The 26,921-nt window shown below is 40.5% G+C and overlaps 1 protein-coding gene across 2 annotated transcripts in view; it reads left to right on the top strand.

Moving 5' to 3' along the window:
• The first annotated feature begins 7,526 nt into the window (after nucleotides 1-7,526).
• The window catches only part of TBK1 (TANK binding kinase 1), a 71,515-nt gene continuing 52,120 nt past the window's right edge, over nucleotides 7,527-26,921 (top strand). For both annotated transcript variants that reach the window (XM_089674165.1, XM_089674164.1), the window contains exons 1-8: nucleotides 7,527-7,673; nucleotides 10,994-11,109; nucleotides 16,718-16,858; nucleotides 17,607-17,736; nucleotides 20,719-20,900; nucleotides 21,393-21,553; nucleotides 24,614-24,724; nucleotides 25,705-25,884. In XM_089674165.1, coding sequence (XP_089530291.1) covers nucleotides 11,023-11,109; nucleotides 16,718-16,858; nucleotides 17,607-17,736; nucleotides 20,719-20,900; nucleotides 21,393-21,553; nucleotides 24,614-24,724; nucleotides 25,705-25,884 — 992 coding nt within the window. In that variant the 5' untranslated portion in view covers nucleotides 7,527-7,673; nucleotides 10,994-11,022. The remainder of the gene's footprint in view (nucleotides 7,674-10,993; nucleotides 11,110-16,717; nucleotides 16,859-17,606; nucleotides 17,737-20,718; nucleotides 20,901-21,392; nucleotides 21,554-24,613; nucleotides 24,725-25,704; nucleotides 25,885-26,921) is intronic.

The raw sequence follows: 26,921 nt of genomic DNA, 5'->3' as shown, positions 1-26,921 counted from the left end.
CATCGGGTCAGACCCGTACCCCACTTAGTGCACAAGGCCATCATTGGTAGGGACTTCCCTAAGTTTTGGGAACTGTGGGATTGTCCCGACTCGGTCACAGTGATTGACTCAGTAGGGGAGCTGGAACCCTTGGCCAACGCTAACAATGTGGGTTCAGGGGACTCTTCTCAGGGTTCCCCAGGTTTTCCTTTTTCAGTAATGGCAGGAGAACTGGAGGAGCCTGAGGAAGTCCCCACAACCAGAGGAAATAGCCACCCTTCTGCTGACACTGAGGCTACACTACTACTGACCTTAAGGTATACAAGGGAAACTTTGGTACAGAGCAGAGAAAAGACACTGGGAAAATACAGTGATGATTAATGATGTACCTGTCGCACCAGGGGACAGGCCCTGTTTTCCTAATTTCAGCAGCAATGAAGGTTTATTGTATCTTGTATGCAGAAAGAATAAAGAAATTGTTGAGCAGTTGGTGGTCCCTAAGCCATACAGAAGGGTGGTGTTGGAACTTGCCCATGGGTACTTACTGGGAGGTAATTTAGGGGTGGAGAAAACCACTGAAAGGGTGGTACGCAGGTTATACTGGCCCGGGGTGAGAATTTTTGTCAATCCTGTCCTGTGTGTCAAAGCTCAGCACCCCTGTCCCACTTCTGAAATCCTTTAGTGCCCTTACATATTATTGAAGTGCCCTTTGAGAGGATTGCCATGGACCTTGTGGGTTCACTGCCCATGTCTGCCCGGGGCCATCAATATATCCTCGTAATTATGCTACCCGTTACCCTGAGGCAGTTCCTTTGCGCACTGCATCTGCAAAAACATAGCTAAACAATTGTTCATGGTGTTCAGTCGAGCTGGGGTTCCTAAGGAGGTCCTTACAGCCCAGGGCACCCCATTCATGGCACAGGTAACCAGAGAAATGTGCAAATTGTTTAAGGTGATGCAGTTGCGTACTTCTGTGTACCACCTGCAAACGGATGGCTTGGTGGAACGCTTTAATAAAACATTAAAACAGATGTTGAAAAAGGTTGTTGATAAGGATGGGAAAAACTGGGACTTTCTTCTTCCATACTTAATGTTTGCCATCAGGGAGGTTCCCCAGTCCTCTAAGGCAGGTGAGGGCAACTGTGGCCCTCCAGCTGTTGTTGAACTACAAGTCCCATCATGCCTCTGCCTTTGGGAGTCATGCTTGTAACTGTCAGTTTTGCAATGCCTCACGGAACTTGCAGTTCTACAACAGCTGGAGTTGCCCACCCCTGCTCTAAGGGGTACTCTCCATTTGAGTTGCTTTATGGGAGACACCCTAGGGGACTCTTAGACATTGCCAAAGAAACATGGGAGGGGGAACACCCCACAAAAAGGTAATTGAGCATATTGCGCAGATGCAGTTCAGGATTGCAGCAAACATGTCTACGGTAAAAGAACACTTACTTCAGGCCCAAGCAGCCCAACAACAATCTACAGAGTCAGATAGGTAACTTACAAGGTATATCAACCGGGTAAAAGAAGGCATGAGCAGATATACCATATAAATCTGTTAAAACCCTGGAAAGATAGACTGACATTGACTATCTGGGTCGTTCCTATAACTCCTAGGGCAGTGGTGGGCAACCTTTTTTTTCAACTGAGCCAAATCTCGCCAAAACCACGATTGAAATTTATTTTGAGAGCCACATTTTTAAAACTGAAAATACATAGGATGGTACACTGTTTTTAGTTTCAATAAGTTTTTATAGTAATTCATCCCCCATAGTAATTCATCCCCCATATAGTAATTCATCCCCCCTATTGTAATTCATCCCCCATATTAATTCATCCCCCATATAGTAATTCATCCCCCATAGTAATTCATCCCCCATAGTAATTCATCCCCCATATAGTAATTCATCCCCCATAGTAATTCATCCCCCATATAGTAATTCATCCCCCATATAGTAATTCATCCCCCATAGTAATTCATCCCCCATAGTATTTCATCCCCCATAGTAATTCCTCCCCCATATAGTAATTCATCCCCCATAGTAATACATCCCCCATATAGTAATTCATCCCCCATATAGTAATGCATCCCCCATATAGTAATGCATCCCCCATAGTAATTCCTCCCCCATATAGTAATGCATCCCCCATAGTAATTCATCCCCCATAGTAATTCATCCCCCATATTAATTCATCCCTCATATAGTAGTAGTAAGTAAGTAGCAAGTAGTAAGTCAAGTCCCTCCTGTGTCAATTCCCTTACCTTTGCTCCGCGCGTTCCTCTCGCCGTGCTCCCCGCGCCGTTCCGGTCTTCAGGGCGGACTGTGAGAGGAGCCTAGCTCCCCTCACATTCGTCACGCTGCCCCGCCTACACACATCCTGACAGCCAATCACTAGCTATCAGGATGTGAGTGGCAGCGAGACTGGCCAATCATTGCTGGGCTAGCTGCAGAGTCCTCGGCCACCCGAGAGGAGGGAGGGGAGGGGAGCGGCCGCCCGAGAGGAGGGAGAGGAGGGAGGGGAGGGAGCGCCCGGCACACAGAAGAGCCGCATTAAAATGTGTAAAGAGCCGCATGTGGCTCGCGAGCCGCGGCTTGCCGACCACTGTCCTAGGGGTACTGAGTTCCCTCTGGTCCCTGAGGTCACTATTCCCAACACCCTGTCTCCTTCCCAAAAACAGGAAGCTAGAGCCTTCCTGATAAGAAACAGAGAGAAATTTTCAGAATTGCCTAGTACAACTTCAGCTGTTCGGCATGATATTGTTATTGAACTGCGTAAATTGACAGTGCTATACAACTACCTGAAATAAATAAAGTCTATTAAAAAAATGTTACATCAATGTCAGCTGATGGACTCCTGGAGGATTAAACATCCAGGAGAAAGAGACTATACATTTTACTCCCCGGTGCATAAGATGTATTCAAGATTGGACTATATAATGGTAGAACATAGACTTTTGGAGTCATTGGTTAGAGTTGACATTGATGTAATATCAATATCAGATCATGCACCTGTCACAATGAAGCTGCACTTAGAAGGGGAACGAAGTAGGATAAATATGACAATTAAACTAGACATTCTTACAGGATCAAGAGATGGAAATAAGAATAAAAAAATTAATTGAGCAATATTTTCTGTCAAATGAGACTGAATGGGTCTCGGTTGCTATGATATGGGAAGCACATTAGTTATACATAAGAGGTATCTTGATCTCCACAGGGGCTGAAAAGAAGAAAAAGCGGGAGGAGAGAATAAGATTATTAACAGAAGAATTATACGAATTAAAACAATTACATAAAAAGAAGTTAGGAACAGGTATACAATAGAAGATAATATTAAAAAGAGAAGAATTAAAGGACCTAATGGAGCAGGAAACGAAAAAGGTGTTCAATATTGTGACAAAACAAAAATATCAATGAGCGAATAGACCAGGAAAATATCTAATGGGAAGATTAAGGAAACAAAAAGCAGTAACTTATATAGAGGGAATTAGAGATGAAACAGGTGAAATGGTATATTCAACCACTGCAATTTCCAATGTTTTCCAAAAATATTACAGTAGGTTATATCACGTAAAAACCTAAAAATAAAAAAAAAGAAGCAAAAAGAATAAGGAAAAGGAAGTTATATTTAAAAGAAGCCAGATTACATAGTTAAGAACAGTGGTCCCCAAACTGTGGCCCTTTGCTTGCCTTTATCTGGCCCTTGGGTCATTATTCCCCCCACCATCAGCAACAGTGAGGAATGGTTCCCACCACTGACACCAACGATGGGGCACTATTCCTTCCACTAACACCAATAATGAGGCATTATTCCTCCTACTGACACCAATGATGGGGCACTATTCCTTCCACTGACAACAATAATGAGGCATTATTCCTACCACTGACACCAATGATAGGGCACTATTCTTCCTACTTACACTAATGATAGGGCACTATTTCTCCCACTAACACCAATGATGGGGCACTATTCCTCCCACTGACACCAATGATGGGGCACTATTCCTCCCACTGACACCGATGGGGCACTATTCCTCCCACTGACACCAATGATGGGGCACTATTCCTTCCACTGAATCCAGTGATACAGCACTATTCCTTCTAGTGACACCAATGATGGGGCACTATTCCTATCATCTGACACCATTAATGGGGCACTATTCCTTCTACTGCCACCAATAATGGGGTACTATTCCTCCCACTGAAACCAGTGATACAGTACTATTCCTCCTACTGACACCAATAATGGGGCACTGTCAGGAATGGACTCACCACAGGTGGTGCTGGGGCTCACCTGCCTTGTGGGCTGCAGTACCAGTGCTGGCCAGCGGGTGCTCTCAGCAGCCAGAATCTCACTCCTGCAGTCAAGCGGTGTATTTAAGCAATGGCCAGGCCTGCAGTCAGTGCCTTGGTGTTTGTTCCCATGAGCCCCTGTACCTGCATCCTGCCTGATATTCCTGCCTGATCGTGACTCTGCTAGAACTCTGCCTGCACTGACCCCGGCTATTTCTGACAACTCTCCTGCCTGCTCCTTTGTACCTTGTCTGACCGATAGTTACCGACCTGGCCTGCCTGACTGCATCTGTGTTCCCGCACATATTGTGATTTGTTGGAGGTTTGGGTTTTGCACTATGTGTACTGTATAGTCTTAATAAATTATATTGTTTTACACCATACTTGAAGCCTGCGTAATCCTGTGTCAGTCCACACATCTCTGGTCATACCTGGATCCCTGACAGGCACTATTCCTCCCATTGACACCAATGATGGTGCACTATTCCTCCCACTGGCACCAACAATGGGAAACTATTCCTCCCATTGACACCAGTGATGGGGCACTATATCTCCCGTTAATACCAATGATGAGGCACTGTTTGCTCCCACTGATGCCAGGACATTTTCTTCTCCCACTGGCCACAGTCCGGCCCCCCCCTATAGTCTGAAGGACAGTAAACTGGCCCTTCATTTATAAAGTTTGGAGACCCCTGGATTAGAAGAAAGTTCAGTAGATTTGGAAAAATTAATATCAGAAGAAATACAAATAGAACTAAGGAATACAGCAGCAGGGAAAAGTCCAGGAATGGATGGTTATACAATGAGATACCATAGGAAATTTAAGGAACAACTAATCCTGAAAATGTGTGCATATATGAATGCAATAGAAGGGGCGGAGATGAGAAAGGAGTCGCTATTGGTGCACATTACAATTATAGCTAAAGAGGGGAAAGATTTGTCCCATTGTGCCAGTTACAGACCAATTTCATTATTGAATACTGATATAAAATTATATGCAAAAATCTTAGCGACCAGGATGAAAGATCTATTGGCATTAGATCAGGTGGGATTTATCCCAGGAAGAGAAGGAAGGGATACTGGCCTAAGATCATTGCTCTTCCTGCAAAAGAGTAAAAAACAGAAGTCCCCAGTACTGTTCCTGTCGATAGATGCTGAGAAAGCCTTCAACATGGTAGACTGGGGATTTATGATGGACACATTGGAGGCAATAGGGATAGGACCAAAAATGATACTGCAGATAAAAAACTTGTATAGTTATCCTTCAGCAGCCGTAAGGATTAATGGATCATTGTTATTAGCGTTTAAAATGTATAATGGAACTAGGCAGGGATGTCCACTTTTGCCCCTGCTATTTGTATTATCTTTAGAGCCGTTACTAGCTACGGTTCGAAATAGTATAGATAATAAAGGAATTTGGACAGGAGACGTGGAGCATAAAGTTGCAGCGTATGCAGACGATATGTTATTCTATGTGGTAAATTCTAGGCTAACATTACAAATTTAATGATAATATTAAAATACTACAGAGAACTATAAAATTTAAAAATTAATCTTTCAAAGTCGGAGATATTAAATATTAGTGTCTCGAAGACAGAGAAAATGACTTTACAAAATGAGTTTCCTTTCACATGTAGGGAAAAAGAACTAAAATATTTGGGAATAAAGTTAACTTCATCCTTTAACGCCTTCCTGACCGCCCTATAGCAGAAATACTGCTACAGGGCAGCACGGGTGTGCAAAATCATGTGTATATATATGTGATTTTTCATTTCGGGGTAGGGGGCGTGCGCCGCCATTCGCAGCCGCAGCTGTCAATCACCACGTCCTGGCCTAGTGATAAACCGAGGATCTCTGACGGGGAGAAGAACTGTTTTGTTTACTAACAGTTCTCTTTCCTGTCAGCTCGGGCACACTGCTTTGGATGGCTGTGCACAAAATGGAAGGTACACTAGGTGAGACACAGTTAGATAAAATTATTTGGATTCCACAACAGTTCAGATGTTTTCTGAAAACACTAGCACTTTAACACGGAATGTATTTAGAATATGGGATGCAATTCATAAACAAATGGGATGGGAGTATAATTCACTGTTAATACTACTTGTGGGAACAAACTTTTTCCCACAAGGGAAAGAGAATAAATCAGGAAAACGGATAAAAGATAGGAATGCACAGTTAAAGGATATTATGAAGAAGGGGGAAATATGTTCTTTCCCAGAATTGAAACATAAAAAGGAATTATTTTGTGTATTAGATGAGTGGCGATTTTATTAATTAAGACACTTTGTAGTGGCACTTCCACAACCAGTAAGAGCAGTAGATCTGTATCTACTTGAGTTGATCCACTTAACAGATGTTGAGTTCAGAAACATGGTATTTCTTGTATTTATAAGATACTTACTAAAATATCTGGACCTATCTCTCCACCGTTTTTAGAGAAATGGAAAAAGGAATTTGGAATTCAATTAAATGTACAGCAAAAAAGGAAAATATTTAATTTAGCACATGGAGAGGTGGATATAAAGGTGGTGGAAATGAATTATGTTTGGCAAGATGGTGTGGGTAGCACAGTGGCTAAATTCTGGCGCACACCAAAAAAGGGGTCCTGCACCTTTTTGGTGCAGATGCAGTGTGATTTGAGCCATGCAAAAGGTATCAATTCATTCCCCCCCCCCCCCCCCCCAGTTATTACCTTTTGTACGACCAGCCCCTCCATCTTAGATTGTAAGCTCCAAGGAGCAGAGCCCTCCTATCCCTCTTGTATTGAACTGTATTGTTGCTGTATTGTCTCCCTTTATATTGTAAAGTGCTGATCAAACGGTTGGCGCTATATAAATCCTGTATAATAATAAATTGTACAGAATTTGCATGTCATTTGCACAGGAATGCGGTGCGGCTCTTGTGCGAATCACATGCGATATGCTGAACCGCACAAGTGTGAACCCAGGCTAAACCTTTCTGTTGCAAAATATTCAAATGATTCCATCATTACCGGAAGAAGTTTGAACTGTCCCCTCATTACTGGAAGTAGAGGCCACCACACGTCAGTACGTCTAGTTACAAACAGCACACACTCCCCTTTCCATTCCTCACACTCCAGCACAGCTTTCACTTTCAGTCTGCACCAGCCTAAGCCACCGAACAAGCCTCACTATTTCATAGCAAGATCAGAAAAAAACTATCGCTCTCTGGTAGATCGGAAACGAAACTATCAGAACACTCCGCTAATCTATAAACTAGTCTTCCCTCAATAAAGATGGCGCGCGCACACCGACGATCATGCAACCAGCAGAGTTCGGAACCAGCCTTTTCGTAAGCAGTCAGGTGACCTCCTGATACGGAAGCGCGGCTGTCTGTGCTGAGAAGTGTGATAGAGCGGAGTGACGGAGAGCGGGCACACAGGTATGGGGGTGGGGGGCTGTCCGCCGGCCTGGTACAGGCAGCTTCCTCTGTGTGTTCCGTTATCACTACCCCTCGGGCACCCATTCTAAGTGTACCGGCTGTGATGTATGACGGAGCACAGAGCAGTGTGTGGCCTGGGAGCTGTCAGGGGGGATCAGCAGCCTTGTTTTCATAGAGCTCCCTGTCTGTGTCATGAGGAGGAAGTAAGGTTAGAGTTGCCACCTCATCGCTGTAAAAGCGAACACATTAATTACACAGGTTCTGTGGATGATTTGTTGCAGATAAGGCACTAAGTTTAATTACCACTTAATCAGCCCCAGAACCTGTGTAATATTTGTTCGGGTTTAAATGGATGAGGTGGCACCCTAAGTAAGGGAATGTCCTGTTTAGAATTGCAAGTGGAGTTAAAGCACTCAATTAAAGGACATGTTCCCTTTTTGAACAAAAATAATAAATTCACATTTTTTTTTCAGGTAAAAAAATGTACATTTATTATTTCACCCAAAGGAGCCTGGAAAACATTGCACCAGCAGTCAGTAGATCGGTGATGCCATACAGGTCTCCTGCAGACCTGTCAGATTTTCTGCTTGCTGTACGGGATGTACGGTCAAGCAGATATTCTGACAGGAAGATTCATTTAACTACCACAGCGCCATGGTAGTTCATTGAAAACTACAAGCCTACAGCCGCTAAGGCTGTCAGGACTTGTAGGTGCTCATTCACAAAACACTGAATGAGTGACGGCGCCGTGTGGGTGGAGCCCCGCACGGCCCTGCTGCTTTCAAATCTGACAGTACGGGGAGAAGTTTCCCTGTACTATCTGTCTGAGGGAGGGGGGCGCTGCTATGGGAACATCTTACATGTTCCACCCTAAAAACGAGTGGAACATTTAACATGGTCCAAAGGCGATCTTAGCCTTTAAAATATTGGTAATAAACACAGATTAAAGTATAACTAAAGGCAAAACGTTTTTAGTTTAGGATAGAATGGAGAGGGATGACAACCCCTGTCAGGTTTTTATTGTTACAGCGCTAAAATAAAATCAATATAATGCAATCAATAATGAAATTATCAAAAAAAAATCATGGTGCTATATAAAGTGCAGATAATGCCAATGTCAGTGATGAATCAATCAGCACAGGTAAATCAATAAAGTGACAACAGTGCAACTGCACATTACTAAACACAGGTAGGTAAATAAAGTGACAACAGTGCAAGTGCACATCCAAAAAAGTAAAAGTGACAAAGTCTGTATATCACTGTATAAATAAATAAACGTGAAGTTTCAGAAAGAGTGATCCTCGGTGTATCTTCTGGTGATGAAATAATAGAATTACACACTCACCAGATGCATAATTCCATCACGCATTTGAGAATAATTGTATACAATTATATACATGGTTTTGTGCCATGTGATCCAGTGCAGGCAAACGCACTGCATTTGTGTATTGTTAATTTTATATTGACACCTGCAGTAGATCACCAAGGCAGTGCGATTTGAATGTGGTGCAGGAAACATGTACAGATCAGTGTTTCCCACACTGCATTAGTGTGATCCTTGGCTTAGTGCATCTCCAACAGCAAGATAGGAAAAACAACACTCCTTTTATTTACATGCTTAGGAGATGTCTTCAAGCTGTATGTGGTGTTATGGAACTGTACAACTGTTATGGACAGCATCAGCAACACTGTATTCTGGCATTATAAATTTTAGATGGAACTGATTATGATTATTATTTTTTTTTTACTGTTCCATTATTGTTGGCATTAAACACAGCAGCACCCCAGTCATAATTCATTTCAAAATCACCTCAAGCAAAATGAAATTTTGAAATAAAAGAAAAAGCCTTTTTGCTGCAACATTTAATTTTGTATCCAGCAGGCTCAAATTGAAGTAGCAGCCACAACAGATCTAAATGCTATAGGAGAGTTTACTCTTAAAGCGGTAGTCAATTCTTGTTGAAAAAAAAAAGTTTCTTCCTGCACGGCAGTATCATGAAAGACTTCCCTTGAAACAAAGCCCTCCAGCGGTGCTCTGTCACTGCTGCAGAGGCTTCCAACTTCACCCGGTCCTCCTTCCGGGTTCGTGGGCTCCGGTCCTTTGGCCGAGTCGCAATGACATCATTCTCGTCAGTGATGTCATGACATCAGTCTCAGCCATGGCACACAGCTCTGAAGGAACAGCACAGATATGCTGTTCCTTCAGAGCACATGCGCCTGTGATGTCACTGGCTGCTTCTCACTAGAATATCTCCTAAACGGTGGGCGCTCCAGAATAGGTAATTACAGGGTTGGATAGAATAGCCATAGAATGGAGGTGGGAGTAGATTTTGCCTGAACTTCCACTTTAAGGCTCAGTCACACCACATCAGTTGAGCTGCATTGATCTGCACAGATCAATGCAAGCTCCATGACAGAGCACATGGCAAACAATTGTTTGCTGTTTTCCTAATTCACATTCACACTATAGCACTGCTTTGAGGTGGGTTGCCATGTGTAAAATTTCATACATGCTGCATTTTGCGCACCTCACCTTACTGCTTCTCAGCGCAGTTTGGCTGTGAAGCATAGAATTGAATGAAATTTAATTTTGTAACATTTCAATAAAGGTAAAGAAGAAAAAAGTACACAGTACTTTGTGTTGTAACAACACAAGGCACCATCCCTACCCAACAGACACCAGCCCACATGCTAAATAGCCCCCTTCAGCTGCTGGTCTGGTGTGGAAGAGCCCATAAAACACAATACTAAAGCCCTCAACTGTTTACCAATTGACCAGTGGCAAAACAGTTTTATGATGGCATGTGATGTTCCATTTTTCTTAGTACCTACACTGTATTCTCTGAATGTTTAATAAAAACCCTCCTCATCACATTTTGGCAGTAAGCAATTGTCTCTGCCTGCCTGTTGGCACCACCTTCTATGTTCCTGGCACTCTCTTCAGCATTCAATAACAAGAATTCTTGCACATCCTCCTGCATCAACTTACTGATTTTGTGCTGAAATAATTGCGCTGATTCCTGCATGCTAGTCTGTAGGGCAATGGCGGGATTAGTTGTAAAGGAGGAGGAAAAAATGGCACATTTGTAACTGCTGTGGAAAATCTGCTGCTCTGTGCTTCGTGGGGAGATGCTTAGTCAATCTACAAACTCCTCTGTATGCTCTGGCCTAATAGCATGCCCATTGTTAGGAAGACAAACTACCTGGATACGCCAGGTCAACAGACTGCAGCAGGTTTCCTGCAGCTTGGAAACACTAAATATACTAGATACAATGTCATTGTCCAATTGTAACTAATTATAATGTTAATCTATTCTCAGGAAAATAGAGGTCTTAAAGACCAAGCAAGATGCAGAGCACTGCAAATTATCTTTGGCTGCTCTCCGACATTCTGGGACAAGGAGCAACTGCCAATGTGTTTCGTGGACGCAATAAGGTAAATTATATTGCTAGAATTGCCACCTACAATGAATGTGCTTGCTGCACACCCCAATCCTTCTTTCATATGTCATTGTGTACTTTAGGTGTACAGGAAGTAATATGGTACGTAAGTAAAAATGTGCCGCCTTCTTTTTTCTAGTGAGAGGTTACAGAAAGAAGAGATTTTTTTTTTTAACCTTCCTCTATCACATCCCACCAGTGTTTTAGTGTCTCATGGGAAATTAAATGGTGAGGAATGTTATTTTTTTTTAAAGGTAGAAGCACTAGTACAGGAGGACCGCCACAAGATTTGTAGTGGCTTCTCTTCTTGCCAAAGCTATAATCATGTTAGCCAGATGGCATACACCGGAGGAGGCTGATAGGTGGACCTGTTGCTCACAGGAAAAACTAAATTGCTGGCCACAGAGAAACATACAGTGCTTTGAAAAAGTACTCCTACCCCTTGACATTTTCCACATTTTATAAAATAACATTCAGTACTGAGATGGACATTTGAGGTCATTACCTTTCATGCTAGCTGCTCTATCTATACAGATCTAGCGCTCGTTTTTCAATTATATGTTTCATTTTCCACAATTTGTCATGTTACAACCAAAAACATAAATGTTTTTTATTGGGATTTTATGTGACAGACCAACACAAAGTGGCAGATAATTGTGAAGTGGAAGGAAAATGATAAATGGTTTTCAAAATGTTTTACAAATAAATATCATGCGTGCATTTGTATTCAGCCCCCCACCCCCAAGTCAATACTTTGTAGAACCACCTTTCACTGCAATTAGAGCTGCAAGTCTTTTTGGGGATGTCTCTACTAGCTTTGCACATCTAGAGCATGACATTTTTGCCCATTCTTCTTTGCAAAATAGCTCAAGCTCTGTCAGATTGGATGGAGAGCATCTGTGAACAGCAATTTTCAAGTCTTGCCACAGATTCCCAGTTGGATGTAGGTCTGGACTTTGACTGGGCCATTCTAACACATGACTATGCTTTGATCTAAACCATTCCATTGTAGCTCTGGTTGTATGTTTAGGGTCATTGTCCTGCTGGAAGGTGAACCTCCACCCCAGTCTCAACTCTGAACAGCTTCCCTGTCCCTGCAAGTGCAAAGCATCCCCACAACATGATGCTGCCACCACCATGTTTCATGGTGGGGATGGTGTGTTCAGGTTGATGTGCAGTGTTAGTTTTTTGCCACACATAGCACTTTGCTTTTAGGCCAAAAAGTTAAATTTTGGTCTCATTTGACCAGAGCACCTTCTTCCACATGTTTGCTGTGTCCCTCACATGGCTTCTTGCAAACTGCAAACAGGACTTCTTATGGCTTTCTTTCAGCAATTACTTTCTTCTTGCCACTCTTCCATAAAGGCCATATTTGTGGAGTGCACGACTAATAGTTGTCCTGTGGACAGATTCTCCCGCCTGAGCTGTGGATCACTGCAGTTCCCCCAGAGTTACCATGAGCCACTTGGCTGCTTCTCTGATTATTATTATTATTATAATACAAGATTTATATAGCGCCAACAGTTTGCTCAGCGCTTTACAATGTAATGGAAGACAATACAGCAACAATACAGTTCAATACAAGAGGGTTAGGAGGGCCCTGCTGTTTAATGCTCTCCTTGCCCAGCTTGTCCATTTAGGTGTCTTGGTAGGTTTGCAGTTGTGCCATACGCTTTCCATTTTCAGATGATGGATTGAACAGTGCTTCATGAGATGTTCAAAGCTTGGGATATTTTTTTATAACCTAACCCTGCTTTAAACTACTTCTCCACAGCTTTATCCCTGACGTGCCTGGCGTGTTCCTTGGACTTTATCAGGGGCAGACAACCTTAAAGAGATGGAGAACTACCTGAACAACATACAGTGGATATAAAAAAGTATACGCACACCTGTTAGAATGTCAGGTTTCTGTGATGTAAAAAAAAATGAGACAAAGATAAATAATTTCAGAACTTTTTTCACCTTTAATGTAACCTATAAACTGTTGAACAACAAACTGAAATCTTTTAGGTGGAGGGAAGTAACAATAAAAAACTAAAATAATATGGTTGCATACGTGTGCACACCCTTAAACTAATACTTTGTTGAAGCAGCTTTTGATTTTATGACAACACTCAGTCTTTTTGGGGATGAGTCTATCAGCATGGCACATCTTGACTTGGCAATATTTGCCCACTCTTCCCTACAAAAACACTCTAAATCTGTCAGATTGCGAGGGCATCTCCTGTGCACAGCCCTCTTCAGATCACCCCACAGATTTTCAATTGGATTCAGGTCTGGTCTCTGGCTGGGCCATTCCAGAACTTGAATCTTCTTCTTCAACAAAGGAAGCCATTCCTTTGTTGATTTGGATGTATGCTTTGGGTCGTTATCATGCTGAAAGATGAGGTTCCGCTTCATGTTCAGCTTTCTAGCAGAAGCCTGAAGGTTTTGTGCCAATATTGACTGGTATTTGGAACTGTTCATAATTCCCTCAGCCTTTACAAAGGACCCAGTTCCAGCTGAAGAAAAACGGCCCCAAAGCATGATGCTGCCACCACCATGCTTCACTGTGGGTATGGTGTTCTTTTGGTGATGTGCAGTGTTTTTGTGCCAAACGTTTCTTTTGGCATTATGGCCAAAAAGTTCAACCTTGTTTTCATCAGACCAGAACACATTTTCCCACATGCTTTTGGGAGATGTCAGATGTGTTTTTGCAAAATTTAGCTTGGCTTGGATGTTTCTTTGTAAGAAAAGGCTTCCGTCCTGCCATTCTACCCCATAGCCCAGACATATGAAGAACAGGAGATTGTCACATGTACCACACAGCCAGTACTTGCCAGATATTATTGAAGCTCCTTTAATGTTGCTGTAGGTCTCTTGACAGCCTCCCAGACCAGCTTTCTTCTCGTCTTTTCATCAATTTTGGAAGGACGTCCAGTTTTTGGTAATGTCACGGTTGCTCCATATTTTCTCCACTTGATGATGACTGTCTCCACTGTGTTCCATGGTATATCTAATGCCTCTGCGGACTATGGCTGTAGGATGCGACTAAGAAAATGTCAGGAAAGACCTACTAGAATAGCTGAACTTTATTTTGGGGTTAATCAGAGGCACTTTAAATGATGGCAGGTGTGTACTGGCTAATATTTAACATGATTTTGAATGTGATTGCTTAATTCTGAACACAGCTACATCCCCAGTTATAAGACGGTGTGCACACTTATGCAACCACATTATTTTAGTTCTTTGTTTTTTTATGTTTACCCCCCTTAAAAGATTTCAGTTTGTTTTTTCAATTGAGTTGCAAAGGTGGAAAAAGTTCTGAAATGATTTATCTTTGTCTCATTTTTTTACATCACAGAAAGCTGACATTTTTAACAGGGGTGTGTAGACTTTTTATATCCACTATATAGCCCTATACTATTATACCCAGCCTATTGCTTCACACTTGGGTGAAGATCTATTTTTTTCCTGCTGCTGGCACCACTCTGGAGACTGCTAGCTGGGATAAGAGGTGGAGTGCAGTTTGTATCACTCCGCATTGGGACAGGAGCCATCAATACAGAGGAGGCATCGGCATATGCGGCTCTTGCTCCCTACTACAGCTCCAACTTTACAAGTAATCTCTCTGCATTGAACTCTGATGCTCTGGGATGGCGGGTCAGAAAGCCCAGACCGCCATCTACCATCTCTTGGCCACGATCTACTGGTAGATCACAATTTACTGGTTGCTGACTCCCGGCCTTCATGATGCTGGTTGTTCACTAATGTTCTCTAACAAACCTCTGAGGGCTTCACAGATCAGCTGTATTTATATTGAGATTAAATTATACACAGGTGGACTCTATTTATTAATTAGGTGATATCTGAAGGCAATTGGTTCCACTAGATTTTAGTTAAGGGTATCAGAGTCAAGGGGGCTGAATACAAATGCACACCACACTTTTCAGATATTTATTTGTAAAAATGTTTTTATCATTTTTCTTCCACTTCACAATTGTGTACCACTTTGTGTTGATCTATCACATAAAATCCCAATAAAATACATTTGTTTTTTGGTTGTAACATGACAAAATGTGGAACATTTCAAGGGGTATGAATACTTTTTCAAGGCACTGTAAGAAAGCTGCAAAAGGCTAAACCATTATGGTCTGGTGACCAGCAACTGCACAGCTTCATACCAGTGTGCATTGTATTAGTTCTAGCTCTGTGTGTCTCTGTAACACGTAAGTTTAAAAGCGTGGCCTCTGCATATTAGTTTGATGTGACCATGTAGTATTATGTACTTATATGCCTGTGACTACATGTAAGGCCAATAAATAACAGAGCAACCTGACATCTCAAAATGCATAAAAATACTTACAACAAACATGGAGAGCACACGCCTTATAATTTTGTTTAAGCTCAGTTAAAGCTTCTAGAAGTATAATAATCTTGTCCTGAACACCTGTAGAAAGGGAAAAAAAGCAACTTTCATTGCAGTATATTCTCCCAGGTACTGTCCCTTGCAGGCATTTGCTTTTGCCCAAAAGCTTCAATCCCCTTACAGGTTGAAGGATGCCTTGCATTATCCAAATCCTACCTGTGAACCAGCCTGTCAGTGACTTACATCATGGGCTAGTGTCATCATGCAGCCTGGGCTCACAATAAAGTGCTATTGAAAAATGCTATACTGTGTGAGCAAAGTTCTATGATGCAATGCTAATGCTGGAGAAGAAAAATAGGACCCTTTTACTCATGTGGCCAACTGAAATGCTCCTGGAATTAAGGAATATTTGCTGAAAATGGAAGCTGAAGCTTGGCTTTAATTAACAGTGGTGATCTTTGTTAGAGGGCTATATAGTCTTCGTATAATGAACAATGGCTGACTGGTCCTCTAATAATCATGCAAAAGAAGAATTTGCTAAGGCTGGTGTAGGAAGCCCTTCTTTGTGGCCCTTTGTCCAAGGTGGTGCAGATTGTCCAAACCTTTCACATGAATTATGGCTGAAAATCCAGACAGATTTACTGAAGTCCCATATTCAAAAATAGAAACCACCGATGTTTCAAGGGAACACTGGCGTTATTGTCTGTTTGTCATCTTGAAAAAGAGGGCTGCTATGCCCCACAAAACATTTGTGGTTTCTTATCCTAATCTTTGACTTCAGTAAACCTTCTTTTCCTGGATGCTCAGCTTGACATGCTGGCTCTTCTTATGTTTGGATGGCACCACCATTCAGCTGTGCACCCACCCTTACTCAGGGGTCCTCAAGAAGACTATGCAGTAGTATGATGACTTTTCACAGAACAAACCTGATATAGCTACTTAGGGCTCATGCTCATGACTGATTAAGGCCTTATACCATCAAAATCAGGTATGGCCATGTTTCTGATCAGCCCTAAACAGTAAGCCTGTACAATCAATGACAGGCTGACACTGTCTGCACCTGTTTAAAACTGTAAGGGTGGATGTACGCCCCTGGACAAAAACTTACAGGGTCACCCATACATCCCTAACCACGGTTAATTGCTTTTTGTATACTTGAATGCTTTAATGACTATGCTCTTCTACATATTCTAAAAGTATTTATGGTGGACCATAATTAAGGTTTATATTCACTTTTTTTTTTTTTTTACTTTAGAAAACAGGAGATTTATATGCTGTCAAGGTGTTTAATAACTTGAGCTTCCTTCGTCCTGCGGATGTTCAAACAAGGGAGTTTGAAGTTTTGAAAAAGCTTAACCACAAGAACATTGTGAAACTCTTCGCAATTGAGGAAGAGGTAAATCTGTTATAAATATAAACCAAACATGCTTTATTTAGTGAACAGAGCAAGGAGCTGCCAGCTGTAGGCAAACGGCAGTACTCCATAACAACCAGTCATAACTAACGTTGCTAAAGTAAGAACAGTTAGGAATGTATTTATAAAAAAGAATTGCTGTGCAAACCGCAAATAACCACACATAAGGATGAAAAAAAAACAGTGTAAATAAAGTGACAATCAAGATGTGAAGAAAAGATAACTAAGTGACTTTCTTCAATAATAAGTACCAGTCCCAATGCAAAAAGTCCCAATAACAATGCAAAAAGTCCAACTCCAGTGGGTGTTCTTGAAAAGCAATCCTAAACGGGCCAACTCCAGGGATCCACCACTAGTATAAATCCAAGCCTCTTACCAGAAGCCCAGGACCTTCATATAGTGAGGTAATGACTGCATTTGCATCATTTTGCAAATCCAGACAAAAAAACAATCACATTGCACAGAATAACCAAATATGGATGAAGGTTGAAAGGCTGGATACAAGCAAAAACTTTAAATTCTCTGATAACCATTATAGTATAAATCCTGTTCAACACCTAAGAACCCAAGGAATGTGGTATCAGAATGCATATGAAAGGAGCCATAACAGTTGCCATTAAATTTGTACCATCAAAATACTGTTCAACCATGTCAAATATTTGCATGCTGTGCCTTCATTTGTCTTTCTCTGTTATTGATTTCATTAATGCTTTTACCTTATGTCTTCCAGATGTCAAGTCGACATAAAGTGCTGGTCATGGAATATTGTCCATGTGCTAGTTTGTATTCTGTTCTTGAAGAACCTACAAATGCATTTGGATTACCTGAGTCAGAGTTTCTTATTGTGTCACGTGATGTTGGTATGTTTTCTGTAATCCCTAAAACGGAAATTCAGTGAAAATAAAAAAAAAAGTCAGCAGCTACAAAAACTGTAGCTGCTGACTTTTAAAAAACGGACTTTTACCTGTCCCTCGATCCCACGGTGTCTCCCCCGCAGCCTGTTTCACTGGCCGCCCTGTGTTCCAGGCACGGACATCTTCAGTGTAGGCACCCGGCTGTGACAGTTTGTGGCTTCACAGCCAGGTGCCAACAGTGCATGCGCGAATAGCACTGCGCTTTGTGAATGGTTCTGTAGTCTTCTGGGAGCTGTCATGTGTCCCAGAACACTATGGGGAGGAAGGGGGGAGGACAACTTCCGCTTCTGATCACCTAGGAGATTGAAGTGGAAGCGGGTACCTGTAAATTTTGGGTACCCGCTCCCCAAAGGTACCAATCCTTAATGGGGAGCAGGGGATTAGTCCTTAAAGCGAAATTTCCCCTTTTGGGTGGAACTCCGCTTTTACTCAGTATCATTCAGTTTGTGTTTTTAATATTTTTTTTGTATATTTTTTTCTAAATAAAATTAGTTATTGCCAATTTCAGTACAGTGTATCTAGTGGTGCACATCTCCTATTATATGTCTCTGACAAAGCACTCATTTTCAATCACTTCAAAATGTACATTCACATGTATGAGTTTAGAAAGACTTATTAATATTACAGACATTTAATTGGCACCAGCAAAGTATTCACTAATTTTACATACTGTACTGTCATCAGAAGTCCCTGCCCTCAAGGAGTTTACGAGCTTAAAGTGGTTAAGGTAGAAGGTTTTTTACCTTAATGCATTCTCTGCATTAACGTAAAAAAAAAAAACACCTGTGTCAAGCTCTCCCCCCTTACACTTACCTGAGCCAGAACATGATCCAGCGCACTCTGCTACTTTTATCCTCACTGGACATGGAGGCAACAGTGGGAGCCATTTGCTCCTGCTGCTGTCAATCAGAAAGCAAAAATGTTGCGCTATACCCTTAGAATACCAAAATATACATAACACCTTTAAGTGCAAAAAATGTGTATAGAAGTCCAACATATCCAATCTAATTGTGATCCAGTGATATGTAAGATTCTTCAAAATCCATTGTTACTCCACCACCAATATAAAAAAATGACAGCATTTTACCAAATGAACAGAGCTCAAAGCTTCAAAGGGCAGTTCACATACAATGTAAATGCCTTGGGATGATTGGTAACCACACCGCACTTCCGCAGAGATCAAGGGAATTCAGCTGCAGCCAGTACCTCCACTCAGCATGTGTAAGGATTACACCAAAGAAAACTAATAACAAGCTCAATCCTGTAAAACCGTTTTAACATTTTATTTGCAACAAAGAGAGGTACTCACATGAAGCAGCAGAGTATACGAGCAACAACCCAGCCACTGCTTAGTCCAGCAGCGTAATGACGTCAGCACAGGCTCCATCCCAATATGTTTAATCTTAGCAGACATTCTCTTGGGGTTGGCCAGCCCCTTGAGAATGTCTTCTGGGATGAAACATGTCGTTTTCTGAAAACACAGTAAAAGTCCTTCATGCTACATCTTTGGTGTGCTTAAAGAAAACGCACCAAAAACGTGGAACACAATAGCATATGGGAAAGTGTGGGTTAACATAATAGTTAATACAGTTCTGTGATAACCATGTACTGCGGTTATTTTTAGCATGTCTGTTCCATTTGTCGTATAGTAGCTGCGAGAATTCCATCTATTATTCATGCCTCCAAAGTTTTCCTTTCTAAAGTAAACCTGTCATTAAAGAAATGAATGAGCTGTATTGCTGACCTTTTCTGCTCATTGAGTGGCGGTTCAACTTTAAGCCCTGGTTCACACTGATGCGATTTCTGATTCATTCTAGAATGCATGGAACCGCATGAAAAGTAAAATAACATGAGTTTCTGTGGAAGCCATTCACATATATGCAGTGTGATTCTGATTGTGATTTTAATAACGGTCCTGTGCGAGTTTAGTGCAGTGTTGTAGTTTTGTAGACAAGAATGGAAATCACTTATCTGTCCTAAGATAACATGATTCCAGTACGTTTTCAGCACAGGAAAATGTGTGGGTGCCAGTAAGAATTAACAGCAGAGCGATTTTTGGTGCGGGAAAGTGTGCAATTTACATGCAGTCTCGCACCCACATAAGTGTGCCCCAGAAAATGTCTTTTTGATGATGAAACATGTCATTTTAACTTTATGTGAGTATATTTCTTTATACAGTAAATTTTTATAAAAGTTTTTACACTATGGAGAGGCTCTTCTTCTCTTGCCTTACATGGACCATTACATTGTAAATTGGGTTATGTATATTCAACTGGTGATGCCCTTGTGCATTACCGAGGCTGTTTGGAGTGTGACCCAGATACCGGAGTAGATTGTATTTAGCACTGTTGTTGTAAGGGGGTCATGGAAAGCTGGTAAGTGTGTATCCCATTATCACTTTGTGTGATGGTGTTGAGTGGTGGCACTTTATAATACTAGGAAGGAACATATCTTCACTTGATGGCACTTTTTGGATGGGCCTTTTTATATGCTTTTTTTTCTATTCACTTATTCCACATTGTTTCACAATTTATGTATTTTTATGTGTTTATTCTTTATGAATTTTGAACATATGTAATAATAATATATATGCGTAGCGCAACACATCTTATCTTATAAGTGTGAACCAAGCCCGAGTAACCCGGGACAGGTATTCTGCTCAGAAAAGTCGAGATCCTTGTCTGCATATTTGTTCTAAGTCTACACCCAAAGTAAGCAAGTAGATCAATATGACAGCCAGCTATTGGAATTTTTCAAAGAAGATATTGGTAACAGCAGCCTGTTTCTATCATGACAGGTTTACTTTAAATTAGGTGGCAATGTTGCTGTGCTGCATATGAATTTTGTGTGATTCATTGGCATGGCTTCTTTCTTGCATTATTTAGTGCTGCTATGACATAGTCAGGATTTGAATTTTTCTTCTCCTAGTGGCAGGAATGAATCACCTAAGAGAAAATGGAATAATCCACAGAGACATCAAGCCTGGAAACATTATGCGGGTGGTTGGTGAAGATGGGCAGTCTGTGTACAAGCTGACAGACTTTGGTGCAGCTAGGGAATTAGAAGATGATGAGCAGTTTGTTTCTCTCTATGGCACCGAAGAATATCTGGTAATGGATTTTAATTTTTTGGTTGATGAACAGTATGTGATACCCTCTAGTTAAATTTTGTTTACTGATTGGAAGTCTGCAGGCTGTCTTCTCAAGACCACATTTTTAACATGGCCAAAGAGGTCATTTTTCTGATCACCAAAAGCTTTTTCTCATTCCTTTTAATCATATCTACTAGGAACATATATGTGTGTATATTACAGGTAGCCTGATGCTTCTCTTGCCTCTACAGCGGTAACGAGTTGACGCTGACAGCTTAAAATGACTAATATAGCCTATGGTAGCAGTAAGTTTGTCTGCCATAGTGTTGGACAATGGGCATCTATGGCCGTATTTATTCCTTTATACTTGCAGTATATTTCTGATATCTTTATGTTGATCAAATGGAGATTTATATGGTGTTGATTTATCAAAGCATATAATCAATGAGCTTATGTGTAAATCCTAAATTTTGCTTTAAATGTTGTTTCTTTTATCTTTTTTTTTTTAAAGCATCCAGACATGTATGAGCGTGCTGTGCTTAGAAAAGACCACCAAAAGAAGTATGGTGCCACTGTGGATCTTTGGAGTATTGGGGTGACATTTTACCATGCAGCTTGTGGAGTTCTTCCATTCAGGCCTTATGAGGGACCACGCAGGAACAAGGAAGTTATGTATGTTTTTATTTCAGCTTCTATTTTTTAATTGGAACTCCATCCTGTTAATTCTATGATGCGTTACGTAAAACATAATATAATATATTTTTAAAAGTGACAAGTCTCAGCACCTAAATATGCCTTGGCATCAGGCTTGTGCTTTTGATGAATTCTGAATTAGCAATAATTCATTCAGCGGTGCCTCTAAAAGTAATCTGTTCTGCCAGGTAACAGCTGGATAATTAATTCAGTTAAAGGTTCTTGCAAATATAGAAATTTATAAAATAATTTAACTTAATTAATAATTCCGAGTAATTTAGAGCCAACCGAAATCCTTTTAAAAACACTGATTAGATCAGTGGAAAATATGGACTACGGGTTATGAAATAAATGATTATTTATTTACAATAAGCCACATATGAACACATAATGTAATAGTTCGACTGTGATGCACATAGACATCCAGATAATTTGCAAAAATGTTACAAACTTTTTCTTCAGCAATAGTTGACGTCTATATATAGGATGAATAAAAATCAATAATTTCTCTCCGTAGACAAAATAACCATTAATATCTATTTATCAGACCATAGTCTGATTTGTTTATGGAATTTCAGCAGTTATTCCCCTGCAGAAGGAATAAGCGTCAAAATACGCAAAACCTTATGCCAATATGGCCCAAGAACATAATAAGATTAAATTTTAATATTAAACTGAACTATATAAAGGTGGGTGGTTATTTTATCGTAGGGACAGTGAAATTACCATAAAATTACAAAAACTTATTAATATGGTCAATCAGAATGACCAAAATAGACATTTATAGCTGCCCTCCAATTCTCAGGTTAAGCAAAAGATGGTTGCCGACTGTTGGGTGGAGTTGCGCTCTCACACAGTGGCGTCTGTACAGGCTGGAGTTGTGTGCCAGATGGATAGTCAGATGGAAGGTTGTGTGTCCTGATGTAATGATATGAATGTGATGATGTGAATGTGTTGCCGTGAATGTGTATCCTATCTACCTGACTTTCCTTTTTATCTATTGGCACAATACATTCATAAAAATTTGAAAATACCTACTAGGAGGTAGTTCGGTAGGCGTTATCTAATCTTCATTGGTGGCTTTGTCTCAGACTCCACCCATTGCTTGTTTTTAGTATTACCACCATTTTGCCATTAAGTGTCACTCTAAGATAAATCATGATTATTTTTAGTTTTCTTGAAATTGAAGTAACTCATTTGTTATAGGGAAAGATTAATATTTCACTATAACAAACTCGACTTTTGTGACAACGGTATAAATGTCTTGGAGGGTAAATCATGTAAAATCTTAACTAAAAATATTTGCAGATATATACTGATTAAAAGTATTCTTTGTGCACAATTAGGACAGAAAGACACACTATATATGTAGATATACATATATCCCTATCTCCATACAAACTTAATAATTAATCTACCTCACTATTGATTGGTTAGAAATATGACATCATAAATACACTATTTCTGCAATAAGATACATTTCAACACACTAAATATAATAGGAATACACATAACAGCTGTTGATAGTATTAAGTATTCCTTTCTTACAAATTGTGTCTGGATAAACTTTTTATAGGAACCTTGTGGCTTTGTTAATTTTTAAATCATACATTTTTGAATATGTCTGTGATATTTATAATGGTGTGTTCCAGAAAGATTTAGTTATTTGGATATTTTTAAACATGTATAGAGTTCAACGCTTCATATGTCTACCTCCCAGAGCTGTTGTTTTCCAGAAGAGGTGTTCGTTTACTCTTCCCAGACCTAGAACAATGTTAGTTATTAAGTGACCAGATGCCAATCTGCTGAATTCACTACATATAAGATGTCTCCACAGCTTACATTTATGGGGCCTGAAGAGGCTGGTGAATATAGTTAATTTGCCCCAAGTGCAGTAAAAAGACAGAAACCATTGTGGCCAGGTGTCCTCGCTCTTCTCAGTGTTGTACTTTTCAAATAGATTCTATATGCACAACAGTCAGAGAAACTCTCGTAAACAGGTGTGGAGAGATCCATTTTCCACCAAGATTAGCTCTGTAACATCTTTGTTTGCAGACCCTCAGCAGTTTCAGTTGGAAAAACAGAGATTCTTTGCCGGGAAGGTCAGACTTAAAATGAAGGTCTTATTTTGATTTGTTTCTTATAGTCCAAGGATAAAATGATCAATATGCTTAATATTTTTTTTTTTTCATTAAAGTTCTGACAGGCTCCATCAGGCAGTTTTCTGTACAGTAGAATAAGTGTGACAGCACTGGGAGATCATAAGCGTAATGCTTAGGATCCTTTCACATATGGGTGTTTTGAATTGAGAGCAGAATTATCATGCTTCTGCCCACGATTTCAAAATGCTCTGCTAAGATGACAAATCACACAAGGCAAATTTCAGGTGCCATTCATTTAAATGGCACCTAAAAACACGGTGTGGTTCTGCCGAGATTGTTGCGTGATTGTGCAGCAAACCACATCACGTGAAGCTTGTATCCCAAAAAGAGCAGGAGCTTCTTTTGGGCAACAAGCTTCTAGCGATGAGGTTCTGCTGCGATTGCAGTGCAATTTATTGCGGCAGAACTGCGCCACATTTTTATGTGCCATTAAAATGAATGGCACCTGAAATTCACTTTGTGCGATTTTGACATTTTGGCAGAGCAATTTGAAATTGCTGGCAGAATTGCAGTGATTCTGACCATGATTCACATGAACATATCTGAACCGGAGCCTTATTGTGCAAGCACAGTCTGTGCACAGGAAGTTGGTCTCACTGTATTGTCAGTACTGGATCAGCACAGTTACAAATCCTTTGAAAGATAAAGACACCTATACTCTATACATATTTTAACTGTAGATTTTAGCTTTAAATGTGTAATAAATTCTAAAAGAATTCAATGTAATTCTCATTTTCATACTACTTCAACACCTCAAATGCATAATAAAAGTATATTTTAAACACCTTTTATTTGTAGAAATTTGGTGATTCTGAGCTGCTTATTATTATATAGCTGGATTTAAAAGGTCTCACCAAATTTTTTTACATTTATACAGGTATAAAATAATTACTGGAAAGCCATCTGGTGCAATATCTGGTGTTCAGAGGGCAGAAAATGGTCCGATAGAATGGAACTGGGATTTGCCACTGAGCTGCAATTTGTCTTCGTAAGTATATTTGATCTGAGAATCCTTTCTAGTTTGGAGTATATGTAGTTACATGTATTCAAGTTCTTTTATAGTGTTTTTAGCATGGCTACAGTCATTTTAAATGTTTTTGTTTGCTTTTATTTTCTGTCACAGGTTTAAGTAAATGGAAGTTGTGTCCTGTATGGCCGTGGTAGGGACATTAGACTGTGTGCTTCTTCAGTGCAGGAACTCTTGTGACTGGTTCTGTAGATTTTGTAAACTGTTACCTAATATGTTGGCACTATTTAAGTAGTGAAAATAAATGATTACTGAGTTACTGTTATTGACTGGTATGGTTGTGGAGTTCTGTTACAAACTGACCGACTGGTACTATCACTGTCTGCCAGAACTAACTGAAAGGCACTGTTGATGATCTTACTAACTGCTGGCCATCACTAAATACTATTGCGTTTTAGCTTCTCCCATCTGTTTTTCAGTACCGTTTTTTTTTTTTTTTTATCCCTCTGAATTAAGTTATCTGTGTGCTAAGATGACATTTTTATGATCTGTCCAGTCAATTTGGATGACCGTCTTAACTCAAAGGGTACCACAAGACACCCCTAACTGAGTGAATTGCTGGTACCAGGAGTGCCTACCTGTTTTCTCTTCATTTAGAATTTTCCCAGTTTGTTATAGGAAGTCTTTGAAATATGTACTGTAGAATATATTTTGAGTATACAGTATATCTGCATCTCTTCCTGGTCAATGGCTTAAAGTGGATACCTGTACTGACAGCCTCCATGCTTCTGCCATGACGTGTGCCCTTTAGAATGGACAATAGCAAACAGCTCTTGGGCACATATGCACTTGTAATTATATGCAGGCATTTTTGAACCTGTTGTAACATTCTCTTCTGTCCATTCACTGGCAGGCCGTTTAGCTAAATTATGTGATATGCCAATTTATTTTACATTTCTTATATTTTATACATTCTGTTTGCACCCATTTCTCTTAATTAGGGGCTTGCAAGCTCTCTTCACTCCAGTGCTGGCAAATATTCTAGAAGCTGACCAGGAGAAATGTTGGGGTTTTGAACAGTTCTTTGCAGTCACTAATGATATATTCCATCGAATTGTGATCCATGTATTCTCCCTACAGCAAATGACCCTTCACAAGATATATATACACACATATAATACGTAAGTACAAGCAATGTGTTGTGTTATTAAATGAAATGTACTATCAAGCAAATTATTACAATAAATTATTGCCACATAGGTTATGTTAACACTCATTCTTGGTAATGTTCCCTAACACCCACATATAGTAAAGTCAAAGATAACAGTTGTATCTCTAGGCAAAATGTTTTTTTTTTTTTTCTTTTTTGATATAGTGGGGAAGGGTTAAACCCTTTGTCAAGTCCTTGCTGCAGTTTTCCCCAATGAGGGTATTCACTACTCTATTGTAAACATTGTTACCAAAAAAAGAAATTGAGGGAACATTTTAGAGCTTTTCCTAGACAAGTGGGAGGTAGAAACCTTCAAATGAGGACAACCCTCTAGGAGTTAAATTCCCCTCACTTTGGGAAATTTCACTAACATCCTGTTGCATCTCTGGGACAGGAGGCAAGGAGAAGAAAAAACCTGACCCTTCCCTACAGTATCCAAAAAAAAACCAACATGTTTTGACTATATGTATACTTAAAGGAGAAGTACAGCCAAAGTTTGTTTGGTTGTAGTTCTCCTGTGGATCACAGGAGTTCAGTTTGTTTTGCAATCCTGTGACCTATTTTCAGCTGACAATGAGTTAGTCTGTTACTTAGTCTGTCCAGGCTGGGGAAAGATCCCATATGGTCGGGATCCACTCAGGAGCCTGGACCGGTATCTGGCTTAGCCTCTCAGTGAGCCTTGGAGAGCCTGAGCCAGCGACTCCTACCCCCACGGGGGGTGGGGGGGCCAGACCAGAGAGCCTGAGATTGACAGTCCCGGGTCTCTGTTCAAAGCGGCAGGGAGAACTGAGCGGTGTCTGATAACTCAGTTCTCACCCTTGGAACCGGCAGGGGAATGATGCAGTATCAGATCAATGCTGCATTCACCTTTTTAAAAAAAAATCCCAAAGTTCTCTTTTAAAACTTACACATGTGCCTATGAAATTGTGATTTTTTTTTTTTGCAGGAGTGTGGACAGAAATTTGCATTTGCAATATCAACTTAATGCAGTGAAGCTCTATGTTAATG

This window comes from Staurois parvus, unplaced genomic scaffold, assembly GCF_062004578.1.
Source record: "Staurois parvus isolate SC_StPar_1 unplaced genomic scaffold, SC_StPar_1.0 ptg000147l, whole genome shotgun sequence".
Lineage (NCBI taxonomy): Eukaryota > Metazoa > Chordata > Amphibia > Anura > Ranidae > Staurois > Staurois parvus.
Note: the sequence above shows the minus strand (reverse complement) of the source record. Positions and strands in the feature narration are given on the sequence as shown.